General features: G+C 33.8%; 1 protein-coding gene across 1 annotated transcript; it reads left to right on the top strand.

Annotated features, from left to right (window-relative positions):
* The first annotated feature begins 422 nt into the window (after positions 1-422).
* On the top strand, positions 423-5,002 carry LOC114278205 (beta-amyrin 28-monooxygenase). The gene is made up of 4 exons (XM_028220212.2): positions 423-1,213; positions 3,385-3,754; positions 3,834-4,021; positions 4,539-5,002. The coding sequence occupies exons 1-4, from the start codon at positions 524-526 to the stop codon at positions 4,836-4,838; spliced, it is 1,548 nt and encodes a 515-aa protein (XP_028076013.2). The 5' UTR covers positions 423-523; the 3' UTR covers positions 4,839-5,002.
* The last annotated feature ends 6,607 nt before the right edge of the window (positions 5,003-11,609 follow it).

Genomic DNA, 11,609 nt, shown 5'->3' with positions numbered 1-11,609 from the left:
GAAAGATTTAATATTCCTTTAGATTTAATATTATTTAATTTTGTTTTAATATTGGGTTCAATTTTTTTTTAGAGGAGGATTCCCTTCTGCTCGTAGGTACTACTATTTCGATTCGAGGGATCTACTTTGAGTTCCGGTTTAGTTATTTAAAATATTTATTTTGTTAGGCACTTAATATATTTTATTAAAAATTAAATAAAATTAGGTCGTGTCAATAATTATAATTTATTTAATTTATCACATTAAATAATTATGTTTTTAAAAATAAATATTTATTTTTTAATAACAAATAAATTAAAGAGATTACGATAATCTGATTGACTTTATTTATTTATTTATTTTTAAATGAAATAGATAAAATATCTAATAAAATGGACATACACAAAATATTTAATAAAATAAATAATTTCAAAATAAGATTCATAGTAAGCCCTATGAACCCAAATAGCATCTTGCAGGACCGGATGGAATTTATAGCAGCAAAACCGAACCCCTCCTCTACTCTATAAATACGTCCCCGGCAATGTACATTTTTCGCTCATTCCTTACCCCCCACCACTTGCCAATTATGGATCTCCCTGTCCTTTCTGCATTGTCTCCCACATTACTCTACACATCGCTTTGTGTCATCATAATCACCATTCTATTCCTCTTCTTCACCACCAAATCTTCAAGTGAAAGTGCAAATCTTCCACCAGGCAAAACAGGATGGCCTATTATAGGAGAAACTCTAGATCTCCTCCTGATAGGCCGAAAGGGTCGCCCCGAAAAATTTCTACACGACAGAATGGAACGACACTGCCCGGACATATTCAGAACCTCCCTGTTTGGTGACAGTAAAATGACCTTCTTTTGTGGCCCAAAAGCGCACAAGTTCTTGTTTGCCAACGAGAATAAGCTAGTCGGGGCTTGGTGGCCAAAGTCTTTCAACAAAATATTCTTGTCGGAGGGTACTTCTCCTCTGAACTCTCTTGCTACCTCGTCTGCATCCTTGCAAGTCGAGGAATCAAAGAGAGTCCGGAACTTGGTTTCCGGGTTTTTGAAGCTGGAAGCGATTCAGAAGCACATACCGGTTATGGATGCTGTGGCGAAGCAACATATAGAGAATGAATGGGCTCCAAAGGGGGATAAAGTGGTGGTTATTGATATGGCTAAGAAGTTTACTTTTGAGTTGGCTTGTCAACTTCTACTGAATGTTACAGACTCTAAACAGGTAAGATTAAGAGTTTGATTTGGCGGTGGTTAACTAGCTAATATCAGAGTTGAACTAATAACTGAAGGCAAGTTTGAAAACTAACCTTTTTTTAAGTTAAAAAATCAAAAACTTATTACAAAAAAAGTTAATTATTCTTAGGACAGATTGGGGTGTTTGAAAAAAAGTTAAAAAGTTATTATAAAAGTCAAAAAATGATCATTATTTAAAATATATATATATATATAAATTTCCCAAAAAAGGTGCAAACCAACATCATGGCTACGTGACACAGTGGTATGAAGTGATGGTGAGCTTGAAAAGAAGGTGCACACAAAAATTACATAGCACGGTGTTATTCGGCTCGTAGGGGCCTGTTATAGGTTTTTTATGATAATCTAAACTGTTAAATGTGTAGAACTCGTCGAGTACTATTTTCTTGTGAAAGATCGCGTTGATCGAATATCAATAACTATATGATCAAATCAATTTTATATAAAAAACAGTCGGTGCACAAAGTAACAGTTGACAAAAAACTAATCCGATCAGATAGCTATCGATATCCGATCAACGTTATTTTTCACAATTATATAATACTTGATGATTTCTACACATTGATCGATTCTGATTATCACAACGGGACCCGTGGTGGGTCTCCATGGGCCAAACAACACCGTTCTGTGTAAACAGCATCGTAGGCAAGTTTTTCTTATATCTCTTGTTGCCACCGTACTGTCTTCATGTACCATCGTTGTCAATACATATTTATATATGTAGAGATAAAAACGTAATTTTGTTATTTTATACAATATTTAAATACATATTTTTTTGTAAAAAGACAAAGTTATCCCAAACAATCATCTTTTTTTTCACTACTTTTTAATCTAAAAAGTCAAAAAATGCACTTATTTAGGACACCCAAACAACCTCACATGTATTTTTCTATACAATTTTTTCTTAAAAAATCAAAAAATCTAATTAAAATAGTTATTTCCGAAAATAATTTTGAGTTTATCTTTATCTAACAATTAGCAAGGCTAATAAAGTTCAGGAGTACGAATTTGTTCATAATGTATGAATAAAACATACTTTTCTATTGTTCAATTTCACAATTTTTGTAGAACCACTTCATTGATTTAAGCAATGAAGGAATATATTTTGTTCACGCCATGTATTCACACTCCAAAGATTGGATTTTGCTGGACTTTTCTTTATAAGTGAGCTAAACACGTGTAAGTAATTTTTATTAGAAGAAATAATTTTTGAAAAAATAATTATAAATCATTGAAAAACTTAATAAATATTAGTAAACTTTTTAATGAATATGTAAATTTTATTTTATTTTATTTTCTTAACTTGCCACTGGTGTGTAAGTAACCCTTTTAATTATACGGAGGCCATGAGATTCACATACAAATTTGATTATCAACTCTAATATCATATTTCATTGTTGGCCATCAAATCAAAAACAATATTGTTCTTTATATTATCATCTCAATATAAAAAAATACCATCAATTTTATTGATTTGATAGGTAAGCGGGATTTGTAATTTCTCGTAATAAATTATATAAAATAATTGAGATAACTATTAACAAATGATATGGATGATAAATGATATATTCATTACAACATATAAGAGTTTTAGAGGTCAAATTTTTTGATTTCTAAAAATGAAAATTTTATTACAAAAGACATTTAAGGACCAATTTTTATCGTCGTGAGAATAGTCGCTAAAAAATTGTCCCGAAAAGTCAAAAACAAGGTTTTTAGGGATAAAATTTTGAAAATGTCACTAATAAATAGGGGACAAAAAAATTTGATCTCAAAATAATTTATTTTTTTAGACAAAAAATTTGGTCCCAATCTGATAATAATTCATCACTAATGTTCAATTTTCGTTGCTAAAAATATAATGACGACACTTTTCCCATTAAAAATATTTGATCCCTAAAAAATAATTTTATCTCTAAATTTTGGTATCTAAAATCTTAATTTTTTGTAATGATTGATTTTACTTCTTAATGTTTTTCGTAACATTTATCTGAGTAGTTGTCATTTTTTGGGGAAGCTATATGTGAAAAATAAACACATTTGAAGAAATGGCTCATTAAAAGGGTTTATATTTTGAAAAATATTACTGTCACATTATTCTATAAAAGTGGATTAAAGATATGTGACTGGTCTGTGTAGGTGGCCAAATTTGACAATCGATTTGGCAACGTGATTGCTGGGATGATGTCCGTGCCTATAGATTTTCCAGGCACAAGTTTTAACAGAGCCATTAAGGACGCGAATCTGATCCGCAAGGAGCTATTGACGCTGATAAAAGAGAGGAAAATGGCTGTACAACAACACAACAAAGACTCGATCATCGTTCGAGACCTGCTGTCACACTTGATCGTCACACCAGATGAGGATGGCAAGTTCATGAATGATGTGGAAATTGCTGACAAGATCGTAGGCCAACTCATTGCCGGCTATGAAACTGCGTCTGTTACCATTACTTTCATCCTCAAGTATCTTGCTGAGTATCCCCATTTCTACAATGAAGTCTTCAAAGGTAATATATATTAATACTACAATTAATCCATCTCTTTCAATACTCCTACTATTCTTACAATGTTTTGATATATTTCCAGAACAAATGGAGATAGCAAAATCAAAAGAACCAGGACAATCGCTAAATTGGGTGGACATCCAAAAAATGAGGTACACTTGGAATGTAGCATGTGAGGCAATGAGGATAGCACCACCTGCTCCACTAGCTTTCAAGGAGGCTTTAACCGACTTCACTTTTGCTGGTTTTACTATTCCAAAAGGATGGAAGGTATATATGTTTTTACTAGCAGTTCTACTTCTCTTTAGTTTGGATTTTGAATTGGAGAGTTTATTCTCTATTATCAGATAATAAAAGCTCAAATTTGACTATTACATATAAAATTCAAATTCGAATATGATTAAAACAAAAAGGGAACCCCAAGGGGGTTGGCCGAGTAATAGATTGGCCGCTTGAAACAAATCCAAGCTCACAAGTTCGATTATTCCCACGCGCAAGCTTGGTGAAAGGGTTGTGGAAGAGGCTGTAAGTACTTTGTTTGGTGCATGCAAATTGGCATCAGAAATAACACTATAAATTTTTCATCAATTTCAAAACACTTTTCATCAATTCTAGAAAAGTTTTGTATCTTTCTTCACTTTTCTTCATCCCAATTCTGATATTAATCTATGTTGTATGACATTTTATTAACATTTGTCTTTTAATTAATGGTTTTGTGAGCCAAATAATTGGGACATGTGCCTTCTAATAATTTCATTGAATTGTTTGCATTTTCTTTTTGTTGCAGACATGTTGGAGTGTGCACTCAACTCACAAAAATCCAGCGTTCTTTCCAAATCCAGATAAATTTGATCCAACAAGGTTTGAAGGAGATGGGCCGTTACCATTTACTTTTGTGCCGTTCGGAGGAGGACCTCGGATGTGCCCTGGAAAAGAGTATGCCCGATTGGTTATGCTTGCTTTTATGCATAATCTGGTGATAAGGTTCAAATGGAGCAAGTTAATCCCAAATGATAAAATAATATTCAAACCAGTACCATTTCCTGAAGGTGGCCTCCCAATTCGCCTCCACCCGCATAAAAATTGAAGCCACATTGCCACTTAGTAAATAATATGGGTTCAGGTTGGTTATGTATTAGCTAATTTCTTTGCGTGAATGTTTGTTGGATTTGTCTTATTGTACTATGCAGTATGAATCGTGAACCTGTTTCAGTAGCTTCAATAATGAATTTTATTAGCAATTATAGTTTATGTGATTATTGGGCATAGTCGTGATAATCATATAGTGTTATCAATCAATGAATAGTTTAAAATGACGTTGGGTGAGAGATTTATTAGTAGATTAAGTGAGATAATATGTTTGGTTTCATTTCAGTTTTTTAAAAAAAAATTTGAGTTTTGAAAAGAGTTTTGAGTTGTGTGTTTGGTTATGAGTTTTGAAAAGTAATGATTATAGTTTGAAATGAGTTTTGAGAAATTGGTGTAGAATTATGATTTGAAAACTACAACCAAATATCACACTCAAATAAGTGGTGGAACTATGTTTTGAAATCTAAACCAAATAGAGCTTAAGTTTTTTTTTTTTTTGTATTTTTTAGTTTTTAGTTAATATTTTTAAAATTTTAAGCAATTTTTTTACTTTTTTAGATGCACCTTACTTCGATGTATCTAAATAATAAAATATTTGTGAAAAAATATTTTAAAAAATTAATAAATACACAAAAATACGAAAAATGTACTAAATTTTCTCTTTTTTTTTTGTATTTTTTGGTATTTAGTGTATTTTTTAAATATTTTTTCACAAATATTATACTTTTTAAGTGTATTTATGTTAGGTGTGTCTAAAAATTAAAAAAAAAATTGCTTAAAATATTAAAAAAATTTATTAAAAATTTTAAAATACGAAAAATTAAAAATTAAAAATTTTCTAAAGACTGTTTTCTGAAAACTAAAACCAAACAAACGTAAGTATTTTTTAACTTGCTTCATTTGAGATTTGTCATGTTTTCAAAATAAATAATGTTATGTGTACTAATTAATGTATTAACTAATATACTAACAGATGATGTGGCATAATTTTAGAGGTTTTGAGTATTTGTACTTTGTATAATTGGTGGAGTTCATAATAATTGCAGAACACTAATTGGTACACTAGTATATGCATTAATTAGTATATGTAGCACCACCATTTCAAAATATATCTCATCCCAATATTGATATTAATCCGTACGAGGAAAGCTTGTTAAATTTTATTTATTTATTTTTTTATAAATTTGAAAAGAGAAATGACATTAAAATAATAAGGATTGAGAAACAAATTTCAAAACTAAAAGCATATCCCAGCAAACACCAACTCGTGGCCATTTTTTTTTTTTTTTTAAAAAAATTTGGACCAACCATTGAAGTGAACCTCAATGCCACAATCCAATTAGGACCTTTCTCGTGGGCTTTTTATTCTTTTGACAAACCATTGAAGTGAACTAACTCCTCAATGCCACAATCCAATTAGAACCTTTCTCGTGGGCTTTTTATTTTTTTGACAAACCATTGAAGTGAACTAACCCCTCAATGCCACAATCCAATTTGAACCTTTCTCTCCTAAGATTAACGGAGGAATTTCTTGCTGTCAATAAGATAGATATCACATGGTATCCGTTTTTATGGGAATTGAATTTGACAGTAGAATTCATTATATTATATTTATGTTATTATATTATATTTATGTTAAGTATTTAAATGAAAGTAAAAGATATATCTATTTGTGATTAATAAAAAATACCATTTGACTGTATTACTTAATCCAAAAATTTCTCCAATTCACCAATAAAAAGTCATGCTTCTTGAATGCTAGGCTACTGCTGTAATTATTTCCTACTGTGCCTTGCAATGCCTAAAAAGGGCACCGTTTTATCTCTTCCAAATTTATTTTTTTGGGTAAATCACATTTACACCTTTTGAGATTTGAGTTTAATACATATCATCCCTTAACTTTTGAAAAATTACATTGATCCTTCTATTATTGTAATTATTTAGACGGAATAAAGACATTGAACTCATATACTCTCTCTTTTCATGTTTTACTTTACTTCCTCTATTTTTTTTCCCTCTCTTCCTTCGATTTACTTTTTTTTCAATGTAATTTTCTCTGTTTTTCTACTAAGAATTGTTGCATTTTATATAAGTAAAGGGGTTTGTGAAATGAGATTATTAACCACAGGAGTGAGAACATAATTTTCAAAACGTCAAAGGGTGAAATGTAATTAGATCAAATCTCAAAGAGTCAATGTAATTTACCCTTATTTTTTTTGGGCAAACCAAGTGTTCCGTTTTGGCAAGGAAGCCACATTCCCACTGCCATCACCACACCCACAGTGAGGTAGAGAGAATACAAACATCTCACACAACCAGCCAACTCAACTAAGCAATTTCATTATCTTATTCCTTCATAAATTTATACATTTTTTTTAAACATAAAAAAGAGTAGTTTATTAATAATAATAGACAATGCAATCCCCAAACTGAGAGAGAAGTGAGAGAAAACACCCAAAACACATTAACACTAATTATCTCCAGTAAATCAATCCAAGGGATCACTTGCTTGTTAAAAAACTACTTCATTCTTTGATAATCATAGGCTCCATAAAACTTAGTAGAATAATAATTCTCAGATTATCTTCTCAAACCCTTTTGTTTTAGTTCAAAACATTAAGCCACCAATCCCTAAAGATTGCAGGGGCTAAGCCAACACAAATCTAATATTACAAAATGTTACTCCACACATACCATGCCCAGTTATTAAGGTTCTGAAAAGCGGTTGCGGTCGCCGTAACGGTGGCGGTGGCACGGTTGTGATTGCGGAGTGTAAAGGCCGTAGCATAACGGTTGTGGTAACTAGAACCGTGAATTTTTTTATTTTTGCACAATTTGAAAAAACTTACTGATACGCATATTTTTTTTTCCATGATCATATTTATTGGGTTTAAAATAAATATTGATCAATTTTTGTAAATTTTTAAGTATGATCCAATATATTTCATATTTTTTAAATCACTATAAACTGAGTTTTTTACATTTTATTTTAATAATTAATGACTTTATATTATACAAAAAATCAATCACTAACTATTATACATAAGATAAACAATGACAAAAGTAAGAGAATAAATAAGAGGCTAAATATATATAAATATATACATATTTTAACCAAGCCAAATAGATAATTATTATTATTATTATCAAACAATATATAGATAGACATGCACAAACAAAATGGTTGAGTGATAGCAGTTAAATAAAATAGCATAGGTCTTACAGTTTCAACAAATCAATAACATATTCTGCATCTTTCCTTTTCTCTCGCTTTATCTCTTGCTCCTCTATTTTCTCTCTTTATCTTCCCCCTTCCCTCATTTTCAATTTTTTTTTTTTTTGTGTGTGTTTTTTTCGAAAGAAGTAGTTCGGAATTGTTACGCACCATTACGGCCGCTACGGCCGACACACTTGTGAATCTCAATCACATTGTAAAAGCGTCTATAACGGGTGGCGGTAACCACCACAACCGTTACGTAACGGCGTTACGTAACAATTGCGACCGCTTTTTGAAACCTTGCCAGTTACAAATAAGAAGTTCATGATCTGCAGATTGATTCTCAACCCTGCATCTATAAACTTCATCTATACGTACCAATTCATAGCACCATATATATAGATGTCGTATACATGTCTGTGTTGGAGAATTATGATGTTGAATAGGAAGGAGAGTGCAGCCATTGTCGTTGCCTCATCGGCGAACTCTAGCAGTGTTGTTGCCAGCCGACGATCATCATAGCCTTCGAGGTCCACCGAGATTCTAGAGAGATACAAGTTGCATGAGACTCTTTTACAATCAGCTCTTTTGACTGTTTGCCCAAAAAAATATAAATAAATAACATTAGATGGTGCAGTTTTTATGCACATCTTCTTAAATGGTTTACTCAACAAAGGAGCGAAAAAAAATAATTAGACATCTATATTGTATTACATAAAGAAAATTAGTGAAAAATCTTATCAAAGCTCATACAATAGTAAAGAAAAATCTTATCAAAGAAAATTCAGAGGATTTTGTTTAGTGAAAAGTCTTAAGGCCGTTTGTTTTGGGAGATAGAGGTGAGATTAGAATTCAAATATAGTGGGACCCATTATATATTGTGTTTATTTTGGGAGATGAAGAAGGGATTCATAATCTCATGAGATTAGGATGGGCCTTAGTGTTGGGATTGAGATGAAAGAGGTGGAGATGATATTAGGAAATTAGTCCCCTGAGATTAGGTTTTTTTTTTCATTTTTTATTTACATGTTGGTGTAGACGTCCCCGAACGCCCCGGGAGGAACGAGTCCCCCGTTCCGTTTATTTGGGGTTCACTACAGTTCGGACTCTCAAATTGTCACGGTTCTTAATCTGAACCAAAGAGTCTAAATCCGGCAAATCGTTTTTGAGAATAGATTTTTGAAAGAAGTGCCAAACATGGACTGCTTTGCCAGATACAGAGTCGCCACCTAAATATTTTATTTTGGGGAAATTTAGGAAACCCTGACTCGTTTGCCTAAGGCCACGTGTCCGTCATTACCAAAGTTGCCTCGGCTCGGGAACTTGGGTACGATTGGGGAAGGTCACTTCGTGAGCACCCCCGCTCGCCCGATCAAAGATCGGCCTCTACTAACCATGATATCTAGTTTTGAAAACTTTATGCGTTCTTATTCCGATTATTAGCCTAGATTTACTATGTGATGCGCACAGCATACAAGTATAGACTGGATCGTCTGAATTGGAACAAAACATTTCATGTTTGTTTATTTTGAAAATGGTTTGATGGTGCTACTCGCAAGTAGGCTAAGACGTGGATTTGCCACCCTCAGGTGGGCTTAGAAAACATGATTTTGCCACTATCTAGTGGGCTTAAAACACACATTTGATGAATTGTTCCAATTCAAATAACCCAACCTTCACCCACAGGCATTCAGGCAGTTATATCACATAAGCATATAGCCTCATGGTAAGCATGCTATCATGGCAGTCACTCACACGCATGCAAGGATGCTAAAGCATAAAACTTACCGAGTACTCCAAGCCAAAACAGAAGCTAATTAGAAATCCATGCATGATCCTAATTATACGGAAATGCCTAATGCAACACATGCAAAAATGTAACTATAGCAGGCTCGGCTTTTCTGAACATGGCATATGAAATGCTATAGCTAACATGTATTTAACTTGGAAATTGAAAATACAATGCAGTTAGTATGATGCGCCGAGCCCGGTGCATGCAAAACAGATGAATGAATGCAAACATGCTATCATACTGTATGCTAATTGAAACATGCCCTAATCTAACCATCATAAGCGGGTAAATAAAAGGGAGAAAGACGTGGGGTTGGAAGACATACATCACACACACGCACACTTATTACAACATTGCCCTCGCGCAAAGGGTCCGAATAAATAATATACAGTCCGGAATGAATATTACAGTCCAAATATGTACAAAACCCTAATTAATTAACAAATTAAATCAGGAAAGCAATAAATTGGCATGCAAGCCAGGGACTGCCTCAACTCTGCTCTAGATGATGGATGATGCATGCTTGAGTTGCCTTGTGCGGAAAATCCCTCGCGATGCCCCGGTTTGCCTCTGTTTGCAATTGTTCTTGGAATGTGTGCCAAGCTCCGGAAGGCTGTCGATTTCTGATTTGTTGCAACAGAGAGCAACAAAGGGGCATGGCAAAGTATTTTCACATATGTATGCATGACTACTCTTCAGGGAGTGTAGTCCTCGATCCTCGTGCCACCAATCACGCATCTCGATGCATGATGGCCGAGGAGTCGAATTGCACAACTCAATATGAAATGAATGCACATATGGACACAACAAGGCCTAGACTCCATCATGGATAATTCGAAGTGTCAGCGACCGAGGAATTGAGACACGTTCCGTCACTCAGAGTACGAAACGCCCCTCGTTTCCCGTGCTCGGGCTAACTTCTATCCCCAACACGATGCAATATGCATGACATGCATGAAATGCAACTAAGATACAACCTATCATGCACAATGCTAGGAAATGGCATACACGATGCACGAGATAACATGGCATACACGATGCGCTAAGATACGGCCTAGCATACACAATGCTATGAAATGAAATGGCATACACAATGCAATATGGGCTTACACCAACGTGAGTGGACCTCAGCCGCACTCATATAGGAGGCCATACGATGAAAATGAGACAACTCGAAATGCGTGCCCACGTGCACGCGAACCGAGGATTGACTCTAAGGCATCAAATGCCACTATAACAAGACATGGCAAGGCATGGAATATGGCATACTAGCATGAAAATTTCAGTAGCAAAATATGATGCAAAACGGCCCCAGAACATGGAAACATGGCACCCGATACATGGAATGAGACCCGAAACATAAAATTAGGTACATGTAATGACCCATGGCTATGCAAAGCATGCATTATTCGAACATGAAGTGTGAAGAAAGAATCAAGAAAGTCCCAAAACAAGCATATTTACAGTTTTAAGCAAGGCCAAAAAGTGAACACAAATAGGGCTAAGTTAACATGCAAAAATGGCCCCAAAAGAGAGATAATGAAGCAAGTAGCAGCTGCTGGCCCTAAATGGCCAAGAGCCCTTCAAAAAAATTGAAGAGGGGTTCAAAACATGGTATTTTACAATTAGTGACCAAACCCAAAACAGTGCACATGCAAGCTTAAAATACTATGCAAAATAAGGCCTAAAGAGAGGTTTAAACACAAAGAGAAAAAAGGGAGCTTCAAATAGAAAAATTCCCTTGATCAAACATGAAGAGG

Source organism: Camellia sinensis, chromosome 13 (assembly GCF_055761805.1).
Source record: "Camellia sinensis isolate YWXY chromosome 13, ASM5576180v1, whole genome shotgun sequence".
Classification (NCBI taxonomy): Eukaryota; Viridiplantae; Streptophyta; class Magnoliopsida; order Ericales; family Theaceae; genus Camellia; species Camellia sinensis.
Note: the sequence above shows the minus strand (reverse complement) of the source record. Positions and strands in the feature narration are given on the sequence as shown.